Source organism: Mobula birostris, chromosome 8, assembly GCF_030028105.1.
Source record: "Mobula birostris isolate sMobBir1 chromosome 8, sMobBir1.hap1, whole genome shotgun sequence".
NCBI classification, from domain to species: domain Eukaryota; kingdom Metazoa; phylum Chordata; class Chondrichthyes; order Myliobatiformes; family Myliobatidae; genus Mobula; species Mobula birostris.
Genome location: NC_092377.1, coordinates 7,394,113 through 7,420,321, shown reverse-complemented (window position 1 = coordinate 7,420,321; position 26,209 = coordinate 7,394,113). Strand labels below are relative to the sequence as shown.

The 26,209-nt window shown below is 43.6% G+C and overlaps 1 protein-coding gene across 1 annotated transcript in view; it reads right to left on the bottom strand.

Moving 5' to 3' along the window:
• Window positions 1-8,110: 8,110 nt before the first annotated feature.
• Window positions 8,111-26,209, bottom strand: part of LOC140201982 (zinc finger C2HC domain-containing protein 1B-like) — a 34,269-nt gene continuing 16,170 nt past the window's right edge. The window contains exons 4-7 of the mRNA XM_072266848.1: window positions 24,880-25,018; window positions 19,612-19,913; window positions 9,187-9,253; window positions 8,111-8,181 (exon numbers count right to left, since the gene is read on the bottom strand). Of these exons, the coding sequence (XP_072122949.1) occupies window positions 8,111-8,181; window positions 9,187-9,253; window positions 19,612-19,913; window positions 24,880-25,018 (579 nt within the window). The remainder of the gene's footprint in view (window positions 8,182-9,186; window positions 9,254-19,611; window positions 19,914-24,879; window positions 25,019-26,209) is intronic.

The following is a 26,209-nucleotide window of genomic DNA, read 5'->3' as shown; positions in this document are numbered from 1 at the left end:
GGAGTTTGTGGAGTCCCTCCGAGATGGATTCTTAGAACAGCTTGTACTGGAGCCTACCAGAGAAAACGCAATTCTAGATTTAGTGTTGTGTAATGAACCAGATTTGATCAGGGATCTCGAGGTAAAGGAGCCATTAGGAGGTAGTGACCATAATATGATAAGTTTTAATCTACAATTTGAGAGGGAGAAGGGAAACTTGGAAGTGTCAGTATTACAGTTGAACAAAGGGAACTATGGTGCTATGAGGGAGGAGCTGGCCAAAGTTCAATGGAACAATACCCTAGCAGGGATGACAGTGGAACAGCAATGGCAAGTGTTTCTGGGAATAATGCGGAAGGTGCAGGATCAGTTCGTTCCAAAGAGGAAGAAAGATCTTAAGGGGAGGCCGTGGCTGACAAGGGAAATAATGGACAGCATAAAAATAAAAGAGAAGTATAACATAGCAAAGATGAGTGGGAGGCCGGAGGACTGGGAAACTTTTAAAGAGCAACAGAAGATAACTAAAAAGGCAATACGCGGAGAAAAAATGAGGTACGAAGGTAAACTAGCCAAGAATATAAAGGAGGATAGTAAAAGCTTCTTTAGGTATATGAAAAGAAAAAAAATAGTTAAGACCAAAATTGGGCCCTTGAAGACAGAAGCGGGTGAATTTATTATTGGGAACAAGGAAATGGCAGATGAGTTGAACAGGTACTTTGTTTGTGTCTTCCCTAGTGAAGACAGATCCAATCTCCCAGAAGTAATAGTGGCCAAAGGACCTAGGGTAATAGATGAATTGAAGAAAATTTATATTAGGCAGGAAATGGCTGTTGGGTCTGAAGGCTCATAAGTCCCCGGAACCTGATGGTCTGCATCCCAGGGTACTTAAGGAGGTGACTTTAGAAATCGTGGACGCATTGGTAAACATTTTCCAATGTTCTATAGATTCAGGATCAGTTCCTGTGGATTGGAGGGTGGCTAATGTTGTCCCTCTCTTCAAGAAGGGAGGAAGAGAGAAAACAGGGAATTATAGACTGGTTAGCCTGACGTCGGTGGTGGGAAAGATGCTGGAGTCAATTATAAAAGATGAAATTACGACACATCTGGATAGCAGTAACAGGATCGGTCTGAGTCAGCATGGATTTACGAAGGGGAAATCGTGCTTGACTAATCTTCTGGAATTTTTTGAGGATGTAACTATGAAAATGGACAAAGGAGAGCCAGTGGATGTAGTGTACCTGGACTTTCAGATAGCCTTTGATAAAGTCGCACATAGGAGATTAGTGGGCAAAATTAGGGCACATGATATTGGGGGCAGAGTACTGACATGGATTGAAAATTGGCTGGCTGACAGTAAACAAAGAGTAGCAATTAACGGGTCCCTTTCGGAATGGCAGGCAGTGACCAGTGGGGTACCGCAGGGTTCAGTGCTGGGACCGCAGCTGTTTACAATATATATTAATTATTTAGATGAGAGAATTAAAAGTAACATTAGCAAATTTGCCGATGACACACAGCTGGGTGGCAGTGTGAAATGTGAGGAGGATGTTATGAGAATGCAGGGTGACTTGGACAGGCTAGGTGAGTGGGCAGATGCATGGCAGATGCGGTTTAACGTGGATAAATGTGAGGTTATCCACTTTGGTGGTAAGAACAGGAACACATTATTATCTAAATGGAATCAAGTTAGGAAAAGGGGAAGCACAACGAGATCTAGGTGTTCTTGTACATCAGTCACTGAAAGCAAGCATGCAAGTACAGCAGGCAGTGGAGAAAGCTAATGGCATGCTGGCCTTCATAACAAGGGGAATTGAGTATAAGAGCAAAGAGATCCTTCTGCAGCTGTACAGGGCCCTGGTGAGACCACACCTGGAGTACTGTGTGCAATTTTGGTCTCCAAATTTGAGGAAGGACATTCTTGCTATTGAGGGAATGCAGCGTAGGTTCACAAGGTTAATTCCAGGGATGGCGGGACTGTCATATATTGAAAGATTGGAGTGACAGGGCTTGTATACTCTGGAATTTAGAAGGCTGAGAGGGGATCTTATTGAAACATATAAGATTATTAAGGGATTGGACATGCTGGAGGGAGGAAGCATGTTCCTGCTGATGGGTGAGTCCAGAACCAGAGGCCACAGTTTAAGAATAAGGGGTAGGCCATTTAGAACGGAGTTAAGGAAAAACTTTTTCACCCAGAGAGTGGTGGATGTATGGAATGCTCTGCCCCAGAAGGCTGTGGAGGCCAAGTCTCTGGATGCTTTCAAGAAAGAGATGGATAGAGCTCTTAAAGATGGCGGAATCAAATGTTATGGGGATAAGGCAGGAACTGGATACTGATTATGGATGATCAGCCATGATCACAGTGAATGGTGGTGCTGGCTCGAAGGGCCGAATGGCCTACTCCTGCCCGTATTGTCTATTGTCCTTAGAACGTAAAAGATTGAGAGGAGATTTGATGTACTTTGTAGTAACTGAGGCATCTTTTAACATTCACTACGACAGGGGTGAATGATGAGTGATTCCTTGTGCTTACAGCTATGTGTTGTATAGAATGAAAAGCACATCCATATTCAATGCTAAATATCTGTAGGAACATAAATAGGAGATAGAATAAAATTGTATAACACAGAAATGGCTCCTTCTAATGACCCAATTTGTCCATAAGTCAGGAGCAGAAGTAGGTCTTTGACCCATTGAGTCCCTCCATTCCATCATGCCTGAGAATTTTCTCTCTCAACCCCATTCTCCTGCCTTCTCCCCATAAATCCTTGATGCCCCGACCAATCAAAAACCTATCAACCTCCACTTTATATACTCCCAATGACTTGTCTTTCACATCCTTCTGTGACAACCATTCCATAGCTTCACCACCACTATGGTAAAATCCCCTGCATGTCCACTTTATCTCGACCTTTCAATATTCAATAGGTTTCAATGAGACCTTCCCTTATTCTTCTAATCTCCAGCAAGTCTTGGTCGAGAGCCATCAAATGCCTCTCATGTTAACCCTTGCATTTGTGGTGTCGTTCTCATGACCCTCCTCTGGACCCCCTCCAGTGCCAGCACACCTTTTGTTAGATACAGGGCTCAAAACTGCTCACAATACTCCAGATGTCTCCACTTCAAATATACTGAAAAGCTTTGGCATTACATCCCTGCTTTTATATTCTAGTCCTCTCGTAATTAATGCTAACAGCATTTGCCTTGCCTACTGTTACCCATCCAGCTACCTACCTGAGCCAATCCCTTTCGTCTGAGTTTAGCCCACATCCCTCTAAACCTTTAGTATCGATGGACATGCGCAAGTGTCTTTTAAACTTTGCCTCGTCTGCTTCCTATGACAACTTGTTCCATATACCCACCAACCTCTGTGGGGAATCATTTGCCCCTCCAGTCTTCTGCAATCTTGCTCTTTCACCCAAAACTGGTGCCCTATAGTTATCTCCCCTACCCCAGGGAAAAGACTGACCATTCAGAATTCTGTTAGTCTTGCAAGACCATGGATCTTCACTCTCCAGGGCACAGGCCTGGGCAATGTTGTGTGGAAGACCAGCAGTTGCCCATCTACAAGTCTCCCCTCTCCATGACACCAATGTTGTCCAAGGGAAGGGCACTAGGACCCATACAGCTTGGCACCAGTGTCGTCGCAGAGCAATATGTGGTTAAGTGCCTTGCTCAAAGACGCAACACGTTCCCTTGGCTGGGGCTCGAACTCACGACCTTCAGGTCACTAGTCCAATGCCTTAATCACTTGGCCATGTGCCCACACCCATTCAGAATTAGTACATTGCAATACATAATAATGAAAACTAAATTGCAATAAGAACTTTATTTTAAAATTAAATTAGTGCAAAAAGAAAGCAAAAAAAAAAGGTAGTGTACGTGGGTTCGTTGTCCATTCAGAAATCTGATGACGGAGGGGAAGAAGTATTTCTGAAACAGAGTGTGTGTCCTCAGGCTCCTTGATGGTAGCAGTGAGAAGAGGGCAGGTCCTGGGTGATGGGGGTCCTTAATAATGGATGCTGCCTTTCTGAGACACTACTCCTTTGTCCTTTGTCCTGGGTACAATGTAGGCTAGTACAAAGCTGACTAAATTTATGACTCTCTGCAGCTGCTTTCAGTCCTGTGCAGTAACACCCTATACCAGACAGTGATGCAGCCTGTCAGAATGCTCTCCATGGTGCATCTATAGAAGTTTGAGTGTTTTTGTTGATGTACCAAATCTCTTCAAACTCCTAATGAAGTATAGGCTCTGTCTTGCCACCTCTGTAGCTGCATCAATATGTTGGAACCAGGTGTTAGGTCCTCAGAGATCTTGACACCCAAGAACTCGAAACTGCTCACTCTCTCCACTTCTGATCCCTCTGAGGATTGGTATGTGTTCCTTTGTCTTAATTCTTCCTGAAGTCCACAATCAGCTCTTTCGTCTTTCTGACATTGAGTGTAATTATGTGCAAGGTTGTTGCTGCGACACCACTTTACTAGTTGGCACTCCTGTACACCCTCTCGTCTCCAGCTGAGATTCTACCAATAATAGTTGTATCATCAGCAAATTTATAGCTGGTATTTGAGCTATGCCTTATTCACACAGTCATATGTATGTAGAGAGTAGAGCAGTGCACCAATGTTGATCGGCATCGAGGAGGAGATATTACCACCAATCCGCACAGACTATGGTCTTCCGGTTAGGAAGTCGTGGATCCAGTTGCAGAGGGAGGTAGAGGCCAAAGTTCTGTTACTTCTCAATCAGGATTGTGGGAATGATGGTGTTAAATACTGAACTATAGTTGACGAACAGCATCCTGACACAGGTGTTTGTATTATCCAGGTGGTCTAAGGCCATGTGAAGAGCCATTAAGATTGTGTCTACTGTTGACCTATTGTGGTGATAAGCAAATTGCAATGGGTCCAGGTTCTTGCTGAGGTGGGAGTTCAGTCTAGTCATGACCAACCTCTCAAAGCATTTCATCAGTGTAGATGTGAGTGCTACTAGGTGATAGTCATTAAGGCAGTTCACATTATTCTTCTTGGGCACTGGTATAATGGTTGCCTTTTAAAAGCAAGTGGGGACTTCTGCCCATAGCAGTGAGAGGCTGAAAATATCCTTGAATATTTCTGCCAGTTGGTTGGCACAGGTTTTCAGAGCCTTACCAGGTACTCCATCGGGACCTTCTGCCTTGCGAGGACCTTCTTTAAAGACAACCTAACATCAGCCTCTGAGACAGAGACCAGTGTCACTGGGTGCAGCAGGGATCTTCACAGTTGTAGTTATATTCTCCCTATCAAAGCGCAGATGGAAGGCGTCGAGCTCATCACCTTCTATGCGGCTACAGAGAAAGTAAAGTGCAGTGCAGTAACGATCAGAATTAGGTTTAATATCTCCGGCATTTATTGTTTTACAGCAGTACATTGCAATACACAACTGTAAATTACAATAAATGTATAAAAATTAAATTAGTGTAAAAAGAGGAACAAAATAGAGGTAGTGTACATGGTTCAATGTCCAGTAAGAAACCTGATGGGGGAGGGAATGATGCTGTTCCTAAAACGTTTGACTGTGTATCCTCAGGTTCCTGGACCTCCTCCCTGCTGGTAGCAATGAGAAGGGAGCCTGTCCTGGGTGATGGATCAGGACAAGATAATTTGCACTCAATGCCTCTAAACATTTCCTACCTATATCTTGATTTTATGTTGTTATTGTACCTGCCTCAACCACTTTCTCTGGCAGCTTGATACACTGCAAAAAAAAAAAAAAAATGGGGTGACGAGAGTGTTTTATGCTGCAATTTGGAATTCACTGCAGATTTATTAATAATTTATGAATTGCAGGAAAGGGAAATATGGATATTGAGCAGGCAGAGAGCATTTACGTGATTAGTAATTTAATTGGTTTGACAGAACATTGTGGGCCTGTTCCTCTGCTTTACTGTTCTATGTTTTATAATCGAAAGGAAAGTCTATTTTTGGGAAGAGAACATTGAACAAATAACAGTACAGGAACGGGCCCCTTCAGCGCTCAATATTGTGCTGAAGCAATTAAATTAGTAAAAAAGGATTCGCTATAATTGAATGGTGGAGCAGACTTCATGGGCCAAGTGGCCTAATTCTGCTCCTACGTCTTAGCCTTATGGTCTTAAGTGGCTGAGGCGTGATGAACATGTGCACATTATTCATCTGCTTCTGTATCCATGTGTTTGTACTCATGCATATCTGCATGCATGTGCACAGATTAGCGTTACATCTTTTATAAGCTGCGTGCAGATGTGCATCTCTGACTGAATGCGACTGACTTTGAGAGGTAGAGGGACTGAAACAATGAGAATGAGACAGAAAAATGTGATGGAGAGAAAAACTGAGAAAGTGTGAAACAGTTGAGTGAGTGAAAGAGAGGTCTCGGGGTGAGAGAGAGAGACAGATACACCAATTGCGAGAAAGGGACCATGCAAAAGACAGAACAAATTCAAGAGACAGTGTGACTGTGAGGGAGATGGGCAGAATGAGTGTGTGAAAGCATACACACATTATCTTGGTGGTAACACATTCACAATGATGTTTCAGAAAAGTGATGTGGACTGGGGTGACCACAGCGATCTCTGGAAATGTGGTCGGTGCAGTGAAGGACACTGAAGCAAGCAGTTTGTTCCCAGGCAAGGCATGGAGAGAGGTACTGGTGTCGGTGGCATCCACACTGCAGCCAATAATTCTTCCACAACGGGTCCCCCTGAACTCAGAGCCACTGACACAGTGTGTGTACCTGTGCTCTCACACAGACAAGTGGCCTTGCTGAAAATGAGCCTGGCATATACCCTTCTCACTGAGAGCTCCCAACCCCCACTTCCTCCCCCTTTTCAAATAAAACACAGGGAAATGAGTTGACATTTACTGCAGTTTGGGGAGGGTGCTAGTGTGGGGAGTTGAGTAGATGTTGGTAAACCAGCTGGTGATGCCCCACTGAACTCCGCTGGGTGGGCAAAACTGCTTCATGAGGCTCCGGACTTCACAGCCTCTCTTCTACATCTGGCCGTATCGGGAGCTGGAAAAGATCAGAGAGGGAGAAGGGCAGTGACTTACTGTATGACAGTAATGTAGATATCAGGGAGAGGGAGATAGAGGCACATGGATAACAGTAAGATGGAGGCTATGTGGGAGGAAATGGTCAGCACAACATTGTGGGCCCAAGGCCCTGTACTGTGCTGTAGTGTTCTGTGTCCTGGAAAGTGGGAAAAAGAAAGCATTTGAGACGGATGGAGAGAGAGATCTTATGTAATCAATACTCCCCCAGTCTGTGCCTGCACCCCAACACCAGGAGACCACCGTACTCACGACTAACCCTGGTTTGTATCCCAACCCAACACCAGGGACCATCGTATTCAGTACAGATCCCGGTCTGTGTCTAAGCCTAGACACCAGGAGACCACCTCTTATACTCCCTACAGATCCCGGTCTGTCCAAACCCAACAGCAGGAGACCACCTCGAATACTCACTACATATCTCGATCTGTGTCTAAACCCAGACACTAGGAGACCACCTCGTATACTCTCTATAGACCCTGGTCTGTCCAAACCCAACACCAGGAGACCACCTTGTGTACTCACTCAGACCCCGGTCTGTCACCAACCCAACACCAATAGACCATCTCACGTACTCAGTACAGACCCCAGTCGGTGTCTCTCTCCCCCCCCCCCCCCCCAACAGCAGGAAACCACCTCATGTATTCACTATAGTCCCGTACTGCGACCCACCCAACACCATGAGATCAGCTTGTGTTCTCACTAACCTGCTCCCAACCTGGCACCAGGAGACACTGTCATGTACTCTATGATGCTCTGATCTGTGTCCCACCCCAAATGCAGGAAACCACCTCACTACTGCCCCGGTCAGTGTCACCACTCCAGTACCAACCCCGACGACAGGAGACTATCTTGTGTACTCACTAAAGTCTCAGTCTGTGGACCTATCCAGACAGCAGGAGACCTGCTCGTTACTCATTTTGCCCTGGTCTGTACCCCTATCCTGACACCACTGACTCAGTCAGTGTCCCCACCCAGACACCAGGAGACCCACTCGTGTACTCACAACTGTTCTGGAATACACCCCCACTTGAACCAAAGAGACAACTTTGCATACTCACTACTGCGCTGAAGGTTGACCCTTGCCGTCCGTTCTCAGTGCGTCGTGCCGTCGGCTGGTGGACGCATCATCTTGGACCAATGGGAGAGACGAGAGAGTGAAGCCAGGTGACAAACATGGGCAGGACAGCAAAAAAACCAAGGGATGTGACCGTCAGTGCCTAGACAGTGATTCTGTCCACATTCCACCTCCCCCATCACCTTGCTCCATCATGCGGTGTTCCTTGAGTTATACAGGTAACTTGGCCCATTGTGTCCATACTGCCCACTGTACTTGTGTGTCCTGATCCAATTTACCCATATTAGGCTGATAGACCTCTCTGCCTAGTGCCTGGGCTTGTTGTATATTATGAGAGTCTCTGTTTCCACCAACCCTTCAAGTTTTAAGTTCCAGATCCTAATTCCCTTCTGAATACAAAACATCAAACAGTACCGCACAGGAACAGGCTGTTCAGCATTAAGCTGAACCAATTAAATTTGTAATTAAATAGCCAACTAAACTAATCTCTTTGGCCTACACAATTTCCCTCACATTCACGTGCCTATCTAAATGTCTGTTAAAAGTCCCTGATGCATCAACCTCTGCCACTCCTCCACCCAACTTTCCAACTTGTCTATGCCCAACTAATGTCACCCTAAATAGTTTGTTTACTCCCAGTTGAAGGTCAGTCAGTGAGCCCCTGGTGAGCAAAGGAAATACTTCAAAGATAACTTTAAAATCAACCTGAAGAACTAAACACTAGGAAGACATTACATTCAATAGATACTCCCGGAGGAAATCTGTTCAAGAGGGAAGTGTGCTACATGAGAAAGATCTCCACTGTCGTACAAACAGCAGCTGTGAAAGAATTTGAACAACCACTAACCACAGCCACCAATTACTCTTGTCCACACACACCAGAGTATGGGTATCCCACATCAGCCTTTACAGCCACCTAAAGGCAACCCCGAGTGACCACATTGCTATGTCCCGCTGCATCTTCAGACTCTCTTCACTCTCAGCATCTCCACCAATTTTCTTATCTGCTCCACTCATTGACCAGACCTGGTACAGTACATCTTCAGGGGATTTCTCACCTTCTCTGATGCCCATGACGGCTTGGGCTGCAGCGGTCAGCCTACCCTTTGACGGAGACCCAGCTGCCTTTGATGGGATGGAGCATTAGGTTGGGAAAGAAACAGGAGAGTGTTAATGTTTTGGTCAAACAACATTGTTTAGAGATTAGCTTTATTTGCAACATTGCCAAAATATACAGTGAAATGCATTGATTTACCTCAATGACCCACATAGTCCAAGGATGTGCTGGAATATTGAGAGCAGTTTTGGGACCCATACGTAAGAAAAGATGTGCTGGTATTGGAGCGGTCCAGAGGAAGTTTGCGGCAATGATCCCAGGAATGAAACTTTAACCTTGGATTAATGTACGAGTGTTTGATGGCTCTGAGCATGTATCCACTGGAGTTTAGAAGAATAAGGGGAAATCTCATTTAAACCTATTGAATGTTGGAAACACATAAAATGTTGGGAGGAACTCAGTAGATCAGGCAGCATCTATGGAAGTGAATAAACAGTCGATGTTTCGGGCCAAGACTCTTCTTCAGAAATGAAGGTAAGACCCCAGAATAAAAAAAGGTGAGTGGGGGGAAGAAGAGGATGGCTAGAAGGAGAAAAGTAAAACCAGGTACATTGGTAAGATAAAGGGCTGGAGAAGGAGGAATATGATAGAGTTGAGTGGACCATAGGTGGATATTGAAAGGATGTTTCCTATAGTGGGAGAGTCTAGGACCAGAAGACACAGCCTTAGAATAGAGGGACATCCCTTTAGAATAGAGATGGTGAATCTGTGGAATTCATTGCTACAGACTGGTGTAGAGGCCAAGTCATATTTAAATTGGAGGTTGATAGGTTCTTGATTAATCAGGGCATCAAAGGTTATACAGGGAGAAGGCAGGAGAATGGGGTTGAAAGGGATAATAAATCAGCATTATGGAATAGCAGAGCAGACTCTGGGCAGAATGGCCTGATTCTGTCTTATTTTGAGCAGGAATTGAGATTTGTACAGATACAAACTCCATCCCCATTGCCAGGGAAGCAAGTTCACTTTGCCTGTCTCATGTTAGTCAGGCTCAATGCTGAAGCCCTCATGTTTGTATCTGAGCGCTGGTGCTGATGCTTTGAATCTCACCCCAGACACTCCAGTGTGGACTGAAAGTACCCTGGAAGACCACAAGACATAGGAGCAGAATTAGGCCATTCCATCATGGCTGATTTATTATCCCTCCCAACCCCTTCTCCTGCATTGTCCCCATTATCTTTGATGCCCTTACTAATCAAAAACCTATCAACTTCCCAATGACCTGGTCTTCACAACCATCCATGGCAATGAATTATTCCTTAAACTGACAGCTTAAAGTCTGGTCTCTGGTCTCTCAGTGAGGCAGCAAAGTTTTCATAACACAAGGAGAAGCGAGAAACTGTCCCAGATTAATTGGCAGTCAATAGGATCAAACTACACCACCTGACCACTGGTCTCAAAGCGCCCTGCAGATGATGGAATTCAGGGTATTGTGGGTGGGGGTGATGGTGGGGAAGGTATTGTTTTGTTTTTGGCGGTGTGTTGTTCTGCTCAACATTGTAGACATGTTATGTTGGCACCGGAATGTGTTGGTTAACACAAGCAATGCATTTCACAGTATGCGATAAATAAATGAATTAATTAACAGCCAATTAAAAAGATTAACAGGATAATTAATCAAATAAGTAGATAGATGGATGCATAGATTCCTTAAGGTTGTTATAATGGGGATAAGCTCCAGCTACCTATAAAATGCTCCCAATGGCGTGTGACTCAAATAGCAACCTAGTCCAGCTCTTGGTCTGAATGTGTGGCTTAGCTGCTAAACCCAGTGGAACAGTTTCTACCGACAGGAGAAGGGGCAAAGGCACATTCCTCCAGGGGCTTGTCAGCCGTGGTTGGCAGCTCATCTAGAAGGAAAATTCTGATCTCAAACATCCGTTGCCTTGCTGCTATACCCACTCATGGGGAAGGCTTTGGGAGTAAACTCCGAAGGAAAAATTTGGAGCTGGAGTCCCTCAGGCAGTTCTACATTGAGCTCAATGCTGACTAGAAATTCCTGCAACGCTGCTGGTACCAAACTGTATCTGTCTGTGCTGTTCATTTCTGTTCATTTCTATTTAGAAGCTACATGGAGAGGGGAGGTTGCTACATGAGCAGCAGCTTACTCTCCATATCGTACTGCCCAGGCTTGGGTATCACGCAAACAGCTGGGACGCAACATCAACGGTCAACATCAACCATCAGAAGGCTTCTCCAAGATGAATAGATACAGTAGACAGAGAGGTAGACAGAAAGAAAAAAATGATTAATAGATAGATACAATGCCCATAAAAAAGTATTCACCCCGCCCCCCTGGAAGTTTTCATGTTTTATTCTTTTACAACATTGAATCACAGTGGATTTAATTTAGGTTTTTTGTCACTGATCAACAGAAAAAAAAACTTTCGTACAAACATAGGAAACCTCCATGCACAATACAGGCCCTTCGGCCCACAATAATGTGCCGATCACGTACTTACTTTAGAAATAACCTAGGGTTACCCATAGCCCTCTATTTGTCTAAGCTCCATGTACCTATCCAGGAGTCTCTTAAAAGACCCTATTGTATCTGTCTCCACCAGTGTCGCTGGCAGCCCATTCCATACACTCACTACTCTCTGCGTTTATATATTAAAAAAAACAAACAACTTACACCTAACATCTCCTCTGTACCTTCTTCCAAGCACCTTAAAACTATGCTCTCTTGTGTTAGCCATTTCAGCCCTGGGGAAAAGCCTCTGACTATTCACATGATCAATGCCTCTCATCATCTTATACACCTTTAACAGGTCGCCTCTCATCCTGCACCGCTCCAAGGAGAAAAGGCCGAGTTCACTCAGCCTATTCTCATGAGGCATGTTCCCCAATCTAGGCAACATCCTTGTAAATCTCCTTTGTACCCTTTCTTTGGTTTCCACATCCTTCCTGTAGTGAAGCGAACAGAACTGAGCACAGTACTCCAGGTGGGGTCTGACCAGGCCCTCTACAGCTGCAACCTTACCTCTCGTCTCCTAAGCTCAGTCCCATGGTTGATGAAGGCCTTCTTAACCACAGAGTCAACCTGCGCAGCAGCTTTGAGTGTCCTGTGGACTCAGACCCCAAGATCCCTCTGATCCTCCACACTGCCAAGAGTCTTACCATTAATACTATATTCTGCCATCATAGTTGACCTACCAAAATGAACCACTTCACACTTATCTGGGTTGAACTCCAACTGCCACTTCTCAGCCCAGTTTTGCATCCTATTGATGTCCCGCTATAGCTTCTGACAGCCCTCCACACTATCCACAACACCCCCACCTTTGTGTCATCAGCAAATTTACTAACCCATCCCTCCACTTCCTCATCCAGAAGGTGTCCCAGAACCGATCCCTGAGGCACACCACTGGTCACTGACCTCCATGCAGAATATGACCCATCTACAACCACTCTTTGCCTTCTATGGGCAAGCCAATTCTGGATCCACAAAGCAATGTTCCCTTGGACATCGCCTCCTTACTTTCTCAATATGCCTTGCATGGAGTACCTTATCAAATGCCTTGCTGAAATCCATATACACTACATCTATGGCTCCACCTTCATCAATGTGTTCGTCACATCCTCAAAAATATTCAATCAGGCTTGTAAGGCACGACCTGCCTTTGACAAAGCCATGCTGACTATTCCTAATCATATTATGCCTCTCCAAATTTTTATAAATCTTGCATCTCAGGATCTTTTCCATCAACTTACCAACCTCTGAAGTAAAACTCACTGGTCTATAGTTTCCTGGGCTACCTATACTCCCTTTCTTGATAAGGGAACAACATCCACAGCCCTCCAATCCTCCAGAACTTCTCCCATCACCATTGATGATGTAAAGATCATCGCTTCCCACAGTAGCCTGGGGTACATCTCATCCGGTCTCGGTGACTTATCCAACTTGATGCTTTCCAAAAGCTCCAGCACATCCTCTTTCTTAATATCTACATGCGCAAGCTTTTCAGTCCACTGTAAGTCATCCCTACAATCACCAAGATCCTTTTCCATAGTGAATACTGAATTATTCATTAAGTACCTCTGCTATCTCCTCCGGTTCCGTACACACTTGTCCACTGTCACACTTGATTGGTCCTATTCTCTCATGTCTTATCCTCTTGCTCTTCACATACTTGTAGAATGCCTTGGGGTTTTCCTAGAGCAAGGGGTTTAGATGTGTTTAGGTGTGTTCAGGAAGGCTTCTTGACACAATATGTCAGTAAGCCTACAAGAAGAGAGGCTGTACTTGATCTCGTATTGGAAAATGAAACAGGTGTCAGATCTCTCCGTGGTAAAGGAGAATTGTGTTTACTATCTCCAAAATGCTCTCCCACTGAGAGATAACCTTTTTGTGGAGTTGCTTGGAGTGTACTTTTGTCTTCATGATGTAGTTTTTGCCAGGATACTGACTCACGAGCAGGTGGACCACCTTCTTCCTCTGACTTTTAATGGAGTTTGGTAGTCCAACTTAAAGGTACATTACCACCACCAATTGGACTGGAGTGTGGCGTAGAGTTGGGAAATAAAATCCCTACTCCTTCTTTATCGAATGAAAACTAAATTACCCCAAAGAGCCTTATAAGTTGTAAATAATGAAAGACAATATTGTGAATTAAGTTAAAATCACTTCCATAACTTAAACTTTTTGAATGAAAACTGTCAACACCCAAAGATAGTAGTGCAGACTGCATTTGCTTTCTTTCAAACTTATATGCTTCACATTGTAAAATAATGTGTTCAACTCTTTAATAATGATGAGAAACCTACATACCCCAGAGTGATGTTTTCCAACAAGATATAAGGAATAATTAAGCATAGTATGCCCAATTCTAAGTCGAGTCAATATAATTCCTTCCCTTCTTGTCTTACTCCCTTCAGTTTTAGGTATTCTGTAAAGCTGTCTCCTGGTATGCCCATTATCACATGAGTCTTGCCACAATCCCAATTCTTAACCCCACCAACCCTTTAGCTTCTGATTTGCTAAATGGAAGGTCTATATCCGCAGTAGAATTTTTAGCAGCTTTTTTGTCCAAACAATCAACCCGCTTATTCTCTTCGACACCTCTATGTGCAGGGACCCATAAGAAGCAGACACTGAATCTGAAGTAAAGCCTGAAGAGCTTCCAGCAGTAAATCTGACCTATTGCAAGAATGACCTGTTTTTGGCAAGAATGAGCCAAAAAAAAAATCTGAACAAATTACAACTTTGCAAGGACAAATTTCCTCCACCCACTATAAGCGCAAAATGATGGCAACCAGCTCTGCTGTATATACTGATAAAGGGTTAGTAAGACATTTCCTTACTGTTACCTGTAATTCAGGCATAAAAAAACAGCCACACCTACATTTCCTGTTAAATTATCTTTAAATCCATCAGTAAAAATGGTTAACATATCACAATAATTTTCCTTAAATATTGATGAACCAACGGACACCAAGGAATATCAGGATCCATGGACTTCAGTAAATCATGCAACCTAAAATCAACCAAAGCCATTGGGAAAAAAACATGGTGGGGTTACTGAAAAAGCTATAGTCAGACATATTGGGTAATCCAGCAAACCTATATTCCTAGCACGATAAGAACCTGCCACCCAAAATGAAAAACACTCTTGTGATGTTCCCAACAGTCTTCCAACATACTTTTAACAGGGTGATCATTCATCTACCCCTCAAATTAATCCAGTATGTTAACAACAACTTTAACCTCCACAACTGCAAGGGCAATCGTCCCATTTCAACCAGTATGGCTGAAAAAGGGACACTCTTACCACAGCACAGTCTTAGACCCTGTGCTTGTATCAAATCCAAACAATTTAAATTTGAAGATGAAGCTGATCCATAAGCCACACAGCCATAATCAAGTACAAATCTAATTAGACAAATATAAATGGTTAACAGAGATTTTCATGCAGCACCCCAAGAATACCCACATAGTCACCCAAGGATATTTAATGCCCCTTTACATTGATCAATTATACTGATGTGATGTTTCCATGTCAGCTTATTATCCAGCCACATGCCAAGAAATCTTCTTCAAGAGTTCGAGAGTTTGACTATACAATTTGAAATTAAGTGCAGGTCTATTGATCCTCTTTGTAAAATGTGTAACTTGTGTTTTAGCTACTGAAAGCTTAAAACCACATCTATTTGCTCAATTTTCAACCTAAATTGCATCCTAAATTGATTTTTTCTCCTGATCCATAAAGCTCCGTCACCTGCAAAAAGTGATTTACCCACCCCAGTGCCTATCTCGGAGAAAGTATCATTAATCATATTAAACAATAAGGGGCTGCAAATACTGCCTTGTGGAGTCCTATTCTCTATCTCATAGACACCCAAATATACCTTTCCTACCCTTACCTGCATAGACCTTCCAAATAAACTCCAAAAAAATCATACAACCTTCATATAGCCTGAATTGCAGCAAATGACTGAAATGTCTGATCTAGTAACTTCTCAATTTCAGTAACAATCGTATTACCTTTTTAAATCTATACTAGAATGTTATTATCCCAATAAATTCCCCTCCCCTTTTTTATTTAAAATATTCCCCAAGCATTTAATATCCCTTCCCATTCAATCACAATATGACCTCCAGTAAACCTTTTTTGCAACTTTCACTACTTTCCTCACCATGGCCTGTGTCCTTTCATAATTAATAAGGTCACTCAGAGCTTGTACTTGTTAACTTTCCTAAATGCCTTATTTCACTCCTCAGTCCACCATGGTACAGCCTTTCTCCTATTAATGCCTTTTTTAATAGGAATCAGAGTTTGATGAATAATGCAACATAATCTTTTATTACATAAATCCACATAATCTTCATTATTCAGCCCTGTCAGACATTCATCACATAAAACCTTAAACTTCTCCCAATTTGCATTACCAAAATTCCACGTCCTAAAAGTGGCCTCCTGTCCCCTATACAAATCCAAACCCAAGCTAATATAGGAAAACGATTACTCTCCAATGTTTCATCTCCCATGACATCCCACTCACTCACTCCAGCCAGAATGTTCGAAACTAAAGTTAAATCTATGACAGTTTCAGAAAGATAATGAACATCAAATCTTGTACCCCTCCCATCACTAAGACACACAAGATGTGAAATATCTAAAAATTCTTCTACAATGAAACCATTACTATAATTCTGTGAACAACTCCACAGTGAACTCTGTGCGTTAAGATCCCCGCACCATATAACCCTTAGTGAGCTAGAGCTACATAGGCTTTCCAACAAATCAATCATAAGTTTTCCACCAGGGTTGTAAAAATTTACCACTTTAATACCCCTACCTGTTGAATCAAATACTTCTACAAGTGCCTCATATACTTCATTTACATCTACAACAGCCTCATATACTTCATTTACATCCACCCTAATGTCCTATTCTGTTCCTTATAAAACTTGCAACACCACCCCCTCTAGCAACTAATCTATCACACCTAATTACAATATAATCCTGCAAGGTAAAACTTAAACGTGGTTAAAAACCAGGTTTCCTGAATATATATAACATCAGGTGGATTTGATAAATCAGAAATAAACTTCTTAAAGTCTTGACCATTAGAAATCAGGCTTCTCGCATTCCACTGCAATATTCTTAATACCATTATGTACCTTCACAAGGAGACTGAAATACAGATACCCTACCCATTAGAGCTTCATTTACAGCTTTCCACATAACACCAGTTATACCCAGATACTTTTCAGCAGCTTTCACAATAATTTTAATTTTCTCGGTGCAACTAGAGGTCTGAGCAGTACAATTCACCACATCCATTATAAACATCACAAACTTCATTTGATCAGCCAGTAAAGTATCTTTAGTATTAGAAGTATGAAGCCTCTGACTTCACATTCTGTTCTCTGACTGGTGATACTTTTTAATCAACATTTGGTTTAACTTTTTGCAAGGCCCCTGCATAAGACAGTCAACTGTACCTTAACCTGTTGAACTTCAACTGCCTTCTTAAGCACTTCACATCCTCTGTAAGCTGCACTACGTTCTCCTCCACAGTTACAACATTTAAACTTTATACCTTAACAATCTTTATACTTACGTTCCCCACAACACTGACTATATCTTAGTTTCCCCCGACATACTGCCGCAACAAGCCCAAACCTCTGACATTTGTAACATCTAAGCAGGGTTGGAATATTACCGCGAACCTTGTAACTAATCTACCCCAAACTAACTTTATCAGGGAGCTTCACCACATCCAAACATATCAATATAGATAAACTATCCATCCTTTCCCCATTTCTGACTACTTGAAATATCTTTACCTCCTTAACCTTGCCTCCCAACATATGAGATTTAACCTCTTCTCTGGAAATCTCCACCAGAACACCTGTTATAACACCCCTAACACCTCTATTTTCATTAAGCAACATAGACCTATCTTTTTGCCAAGTAGAGTTTTCATTCGTAATGCCTTCTCACACTGTTTCTTATCCTTACAAACGATTAACACATCACCTCCTCTTAAAGTATGAGAATAATCTATATTCCCTATGACCAATTTCAACTTGAGTTAATTTAATGAGATTAATAAAAGAAGGCTGTTCTGGGACAAATTTTAAACAATACCTTGAAGTCTTCTTTCCTTTTTCCCCCCAAATATCCTGCCCTTCCTTGCCATCATTCCAATATTATGTTTCTTTTTCCATTTTCCAGATCTAGATTCAACTTCATTCCAACCTCCTTCCACCAACCCACACACACCTGAACCCTCCATTTGCAGTTCCTTTTCCAGATCCTCCCCCTACCTGAACCTACGCTATTTCTCAACATCCCCACACCATTCACAGCCAGTGCCATCTACTGCTGCTCCTCGAGCTGAAGAGCCAGCCCAGCCATGATCTGTTTTTTCAGCACAGCAGTTGGACTTTCCAGATCCAGGCGTATTTTTACACAATCAATTGAAACAGATTGACTGCACACAGGTGATCTCGATTTAACTAATTATGTGACCTCTAAAACCAATTGGCTGCACCACAGATGATTTGATGTGTCATATTAAGGGGTGAATAGTTATGCAATCAAATCTTTTCTGTTTTATATTTGTAATTAATTTAGAACACTTTGTAAAGATCTGTTTTCACTTTGACATGAAAGTTTATTTTTGTTGATCAGTGTCAAAAAAGCCAAATTAAATCTACTGTGATTCAATGTTGTAAAACAATAAAACATGAAAACTTCCAAGGGGGTTGAATACTTTTCATAGGCTCTGTAGATGAATAGGTCATTTGGTGGAAAGGATATTTGGGGATTAAGTTTAAAAGTTCAAAGTAAATTTATAATCTAAGTACAGATGCAGTTGCAAGCAAAAGTTTGTGAAACCTTTGATGAACTGAAACAGTTTTGCATGAAGAGTCTAACATTCCTCCTCGCCATTATGCAAGTCTGATCAGCAGCTACAGGAAACGTTTGGTGGAGGTTATTGCTGCTCAAGGAGGTTCCACTAGTTTTTAAATACAAGGGTTCACATACTTTTTTCCAGCCTAGATTAAACAATGTGTTCAATAAAGACGTGAAAAGAGCAATTGTTTGTGTGTTATTACTTTATGTCACCATACACCATACATTTTCTTGTGGGCATTCACAGTAAGTACAAAGAATCAATGAAAGACTGCATCAACAGGGATGCACAAACAAACTCCGAACAAAATTCATGGTTCCAGTAGTAGCAATCACATCTCTCCTGTACTGTTGAATTATGAAGAATAGTTGAGTCAGCTTAATACGTTATGGGAACATCCTTCCCTACCATCAGTGAAATCTACAGGAGGGACTGCCTCAAGAAGACATCAGCCAAATTTGCAGAAGACTCAGAGAGGAAGGCTATCAAAGTTTGCAGTGGGATCTGGACCAGCTGGAAAAATGGGTTTTAAAATGGCAGATGGAATTTAATACTTGGGGAGGACAAACTAGTGAATGGTGGGGCACTGAGGAGCATGGTAGAACAGAGGGATCTGGGAATACAGATCCATAATTCCTTAAAGGTGCCATCACAGGTAGTTAGAGTTGTAAAGAGAGCTTTTCACAGATTGGCCTTCACAAATCAGTACTGAGTACAGGAGATGGGATGTTATGTTGCAGTCCCATAAGATATTGGTGAGGCCATGTCTGGAGTGTTGTGTGCGAATTGTGGAAGTGGTAGATGTGGGTTCAATTTCAACCTTTAAGAGAAATTTGGATGAGTATATGAATGCAAGGGATATTGGCTTGATCTGGGTGCAGGTTGATGGGATTAGGCAGAATAATAGTTCAGCATGGACTAGATGGGCCAAAGGGCCTGTTCCTGTGTTGTTGCCCTCTTTGACTATGTATCCCAGTTTCAGATATGGCCCCTGTACCTTTTGCGATGCCGTCGCTGATGATGGTGAGTATGCAGATGGTCTGGTGCGAGCAGGGGGGCCCCGGGCGGTCTGCTGCGAGGATGATGATGCAGGCGCAGCCCTGCTGGTGCCCGCCGTCGGCTTCGAAGCCATTCGCACCTGCAGGGTGGGAGACGGGGTTTTGGCCTGGGAAGTAGACGGGGACTGAATCGTCTGCCTGGCCACCACCTTACGGTTAACGTTGCTCTTGCAGAAGTTAATATGACGCTCAGCAGCGGTCTCATTGAAGCGCCTGTTGCAATAGGGACATTCGATGTAGTCTGTAGGTTTGAACACAGACAAAAATATCAAACCTATTTGTGTTTATTAGAGATACAGACAATAAAAAGGCCAACAATATTATGAAGGATCCCACCCACCCTGCTCATGGACAGTTTGTCCCATTCCAGTGGAGACGAGGCTAGACTCCAGGACAACAAACTTGAAAACAGTTACTTTCCCCAAGCAGTGAAGCTGATCAACACCTCCATCCACTAACCCACCCCTCCACACCCTCAAAACACCACTACTTTATCATTTGCTGTCAGAGTCTCTTTATGTACAGATACCCCTGTGCCTAGTGTCACATTATTGGCATACAATCAAACTACGTAAATAAACTATGTATTTTTTTGTGTTTTTTGCGTTCTTTATGCTTACTATGATTTTTAATGCTGCATCAGATCTGGAGTAGCAATGATTTTCTTCTCCTTTACACCGATGTACTGAAGGCTACCAGTAAACCATTTTGAATCCAGAATACAGCACTGTAACAGGCTTTTCCAGCCCATCCCGCACCAAACAAGAAATTTCACCGCACATAAAATGGAGATAATAAACTAAATTCTGGTGTCCGCCCCCCCCCCCCCCCGCCCACTCCACCCCAGCGAGGGTCTGGTCACTGGTGGAGCTGGGCGATCTCTGAATCCGGCAGAGGGCGTGAGGAGAGGAAGTTGTCTCAGGGTCACTGGTGTGGCCCAGCACTGGCCTATTGCCAGAGAGACCTGCAGAGCCTGGGATTTCCATTGGTTTGTCATTGTCACATGTACTGAGATCCCTTAACGGCCGTAAAAACTCAAAGAAGAAGAAGAAGATCCCTTAACGATGTTGAAGGCCAGAGGGTTGAGAGCTTCATGTTCCAAGGGGTGACCATCACCAAGAGCATGTCCTGGTCCAATCGTGCAGACGGCATGCAACCAAAGTTTTCCACTGTACCTTACTACATGTGACAATACTAAACCAATTCAGATTTTAAGTTATTTGTTGGAGCCATGTATCTATCCTCTGTCTGCATTGTATTCTGTGTTGTGCGTTTATTACGTCTATTACGGCAGTTAGTCATGTGGGTGAGGGTATGGTGAAAGCAAAGTGTTCAGTTACGTATCTAGTTATACAAAATCGAGACATATTAGAGATGGAGTCGGGGCGAGCAAAGAAAAGTTGGAGCTTAGGCGAGGTAGATTCGGGGCACGTTACCCTGAACCGGGAGCGAGGTTTGATCGATCTAAGTGTCAGGCCAATTTGGAAACGTTGGTTGAAACATGGGCTGGAGGCTGGAGCATATCAATGTGACCGGGGCCTGGGTCTTAGAGCAAGGAATGACTCAATGATTTAAACTCTAGGCCAGGTGGATCGAAAGGGCAGCACATCAGGACAAGAGGCGAGCATCTGGCCAGTTCTGCTTGCTGCTCCATGACATTTACTCAGCTCTGCTTTGAACTGAGACTGAGGCTATGGGCCCGCTCCGGGCTTCATGTCTTTGCACTCACTTTCCTTCTAAGTGCTGTCTGCTTACTTTAATTTTTTTGCACTTTTTTTTCTCTCTCTCTCTCTCTGCACATTGGGTGTTTGTCCGTCTTTTTAAAATAGGTTTTTTGGGTTTTGTTGTTTTGTGGCAGTCTGTGAGGAGATGAATCTCAAGGTAGTATAATGTATACATACTTTGATAATAAATGTCCTTTGAACTTTATACATACTCATGCTTTGTCTTTCGTTCACTTGGAGTCAGTCAGAATTAGAGACAGCCGAGTGTGATATCTATTTTGTTAATTTTTATGCTTACTTTCATTTCTTAATTACATTGAACAAAGCTTAAGTACATTTAGTACACTAAGACTGTTTATTTTGTTATCTCACTAGTTTTAGTTTCATTAGCTTGTGTTGCTTCAGGATTGTTTGTTTCCTCCCAGGTCCTCAGGATGCACAGGTGGGTTAGGGTTAACTTCCAGCAGTTAGTTGCAGGTGAGGGTCAGGAAAAATAAAAGGGGAGTTGACTGGGTGTGTGTGTCGGGGTGAGGGGGAGGGGGGAAGAGGGGGAGAGAGGGAATAAGAGAATGTGAATGTTGCAAATTTTAGGGAGATAAGAAGATTTCCGGCTTCGGGCCTACTCCGGCTGTTCTGGAAGTGGATCTGAGACTCAGCCTGGTTCAGCATGCTGTAGGCTTGCTTCTATTTTCTTTCTTTCCTTCTTTCTTTATGCAGTGGTTTTTGTTTTTTTTTTAAAAATTGGGTTATTCAGGTCTCTTGCTTTATGGCTGCCTGTAAGCAGACAAATTTCAAGGTGTATGAGGGACCAGCGGAATTGTATCCCAGGGATCCAAGATGGGCGAGATGGATGAGTGCAAGCACTTTTGAATCTCTTACTATCTCTTCCTTCAGTTAGTCCTGACGAAGGGTCTCGGCCCGAAACATCGACTGCACCTCTTCCTAGAGATGCTGCCTGGCCTGCTGCATTCACCAGCAACTTTTATGTGAGATGGATGAGTGGCCTTTTTCTGTGACATGAAGTCACAGAGAAGCAGGCTCTTCGGCCTATCTAGTCCATGTCAAAACCATTTAAATTGCTTACTCCCACCAACCTGCACCAGGACCATACCCCTTCTATGCATGTACATATCTAAACTTAATCGGGCTCACATACACCACTTGTGCTGGCAGCTCATTCGACACTCTCGTGAGCCTCTGAGTGAAGAAGTTTCCCCTCATGTTCTCCATAAACTTCTTACTTTTCACCCCAACTCATGACCTTGTACTCCCACCCAACCTCAGTGGAAAAAGCCGGCTTACATATCCCCTATCTATACCCCTCATAATTTTGTATACTTCTATCAAATCTCTTCTCAATCTTCTACATTCTAAAGAATACAGTCCTAACCTATTCAATCTTTCTTTATAACTCAGGTCCTACAGACCCGGCAAAATCCTTGTACATTTTCTCTGTACTCTTTCAACCTTGTTTACATCTCTCCTGTAGGTAGGTGACCAAAATTGCACACGATACTCCAAATTATACCTCACCAATGTCTTATACAACTTCATATTAACATCCCATCTCCTGTACTCAATATTTTGATTTATGAAGGCCAATGTGCGGAAAGCTTTCTTTACGACCCTATCTACTGTGACCCAACTTTCAGCAAATCATGGACTTGTACAGTATTCCCATATCCCTTTGTTCTTACCACACATCTCAGTGCCCTATCGTTCACTGTGTAAGGTCCTCCTATTCCCCCGAAATATTTCACCTTTCACCCTTAACCCAAGTCTCACACAACCTCAGTGGAAAAAGCCTGTTTGCATTTACCCCATCTATACCGCTCATCGTTTTGTATACCTCTAGCAAATCTCCCCTCATTCTCCTGCACCCCATAAAGTCCGAACCTATTTAAGCTGTCCCTATAACTCAGCTCAAGCCCCGGCAACATCCTTGTAATTCTTTTCTGTACTCTTTCAATCTTTCCTGTTAAGATAAGTGACCAGAACTCCACATAATATTACAAATTTGGGCTCATCATCATTTTACATAGCTTTAAAATAACATCCCAACTCCTGCACCCAATAGAAACATAGAAACATAGAAAATAGGTGCAGGAGTAGGCCAATCAGCCCTTCGAGCCTGCACCGCCATTCAGTATGATCATGGCTGATCATCCAACTCAGAACCCTGTACCAGCCTTCTCTCCATACCCCCTGATCCCTTTAGTCACAAGGGTCATATCTAACTCCCTCTCAAATATAGCCAATGAACTGGCCTCAACTGTTTCCTGTGGCAGAGAATTCCACAGATTCACCACTCTCTGTGTGAAGAAGTTTTTCCTAATCTCAGTCCTAAAAGGCTTCCCCTTTATCCTCAAACTGTGACCCCTCATTCTGGACTTCCCCAACATCGGGAACAATCTTCCTGCATCTAGACTGACCAATCCCTTTAGGATTTTATACGTTTCAATAAGATCCCCCCTCAATCTTCTAAATTCCAACGAGTATAAGCCTAGTCGATCTAGTCTTTCATCATATGAAAGTCCTGCCATCCCAGGAATCAATACTTTTATTTATGAAAACCAATATGCCAAAAGCTTTGTTTATGACCCTATTTACCTGTGACACCACTTTCGAGGAATTATGGCTCTGTATTCTCAGATCCCTCCGTTCTACCACATTCCTCAGTGCCCTACGTTCATCGTGCAAGTCCTTCCCCGGTCGGTCCTACTGAAGTGCAACACCTCGCACTTGTCTTCCTTAAATTCCATCTGCCATTTTTCCAGCTGATCCAGATCCCTCTGCAAGCCATGTTAGCCTTCCTCACTGTCTAATACACCCCCAATCTTGGTGTCATCCACAAATTTGCTGATCTACATTATCATCCGGATCATTGAATAGATGACAACCAACAAAGGACCCAGAACTGATCCTCGTGGCACACCACTAGTCACAAGCCTCCAGTCAGAGAGGCAACCCTCTAATGCCACTCCCTGGCTTCTTCCACAAAGCCAGTCCAGTCTAATCCAATTTACTGGCTCATCCAGAACGCTGAACAAATGACCCTTCTTGACCAGCTTCCCATGTGGGACCTTGTCAAATGCCTTATGAAAGTCCACGTAGACAACGTGGCGGTGTAGACCATGAGGCATATGAGCCAAATTAGGCCATTTGGCCCATCAAGTCTGCTCTGCTATTCCATCATGGCTGATTTATTATTCCTCTCAACCGCATTCTCCTGCCTTCTCCCCATAACCTTTGACACCTGCTTTAAATATACGCAAAGACTTGATCTCTGCAGCAGTCTATGGCCATTAATCCCACAGATTCAGCACCCTCCGGTTAACGAGATTCCTCCTTCTATGTTCCAAAGGGACATCCTTCTGTTTTGGGGCTGTGCTAGACTGCCCCACGATAGGAAACGTCCTCTTTGTGGTGTAAGATATAGAAACGGTGTTGGTGTGAGTAAAGTCGGGCAGAATGGCAAGGCACCTGGGTTAATGCTGGGGGGCGGTGGAGGGGGAAGGGGGAGCCCCTTCTTCAGGGCGTCGGTGCTCAGCCGGGCAGTTCTGACAGTGTTGATGAAGTCCTCGTGTTGCTCTCTCCAGCGCGAGACTGGGGGTGCGAAGTTCTGCTGGGACACAAGAGAACCGGTCACCACTTGATGGAACTCACCACCGCACCATCCCTCCAAAACCACCAACCCTGCGGGCAAAGGGTCACCCGCACAGCAACATCGTGAAGATCACGGCCAGGAGCAAAGTGGTGGGATTTTGAGCATGTCACCAAAGACTCCAGCAAATTTCTACGCATCATAAACGCAAGATTCTGCAGAAGCCAGAAATCCAGGACAATATACACAAACCCAATAGTCGATTGTTTATTGCTCTCCATAGATCGTGCCTGACCTGCTGAACTTCTACAGATGTACGGTGGAGAACATTCTGACTGGTTGCATTACCATCTGGTATGGAGGGGCCACTACACAGGGTTGGAAAAAGCTGCAGAGCTTGAAAATTCAGCCAGATCCATAATGGGCAATGGGCTCTGGCCTCCCTCTACTGAGGACATCTTCAAAAGGCTATGCCTCACGAAGGCGGCATCCATCATGAAGGACTACTCCCCCCCTTCCAGGACATGTCCTCTTCTCATTATTACCATGGAGGTACAGGAGCCTGCAGACACAGACTCAGCATTTTAGGAACAGCTTCTTCCCTTCTGCCCTCAGGTATCTGAATGGTCCATGAATCCAGGAACACTAGCTCATTATTTTGCACTCTTTTTGCAATACATTATTTTTATATTTCTCATAGTAATCTCATGCTAAAGGTGTGAAGTGTAGGAGCCTATACAACGGAGAGGATTTCCTTACTTTTCTTCAAAGTATGGCCATGAATCGGCAGATTTAGTTCACTCGCTCTGTCGAGGAATCTGCCAGTCTGACCCTTACCCTTTCTCTCGGTTGAGGGACCAGCCGGTCGGACTCCTCACCTGCCTCTTGGTCGAGGAACCAGTCAGTCTGACCCTTACTCTGCCTCTTGGTTGAGGAACCAACCAGTTGGACCCTCCCCCATCTCTCTGTCGAGGAACCAGTCAGTTGGACCCTCCCCCATCTCTCTGTCGAGGAACCAGTCAGTTGGACCCTCCCTGTCTTTCAGTTGAGGAACCAGCTAGTTTAATGCTTCCCCTGCCTCTAGGTCGAGGAACCAGCCTTCTCCCTGCCTCTCTCTCAACTCCCAGCCTGTTCATTCTTCTTAGCTTCACTCCCTTTTTGCCCACTGTATCTGCACCCACCCCACCAATCAGGTTGCATGTGCCAAAT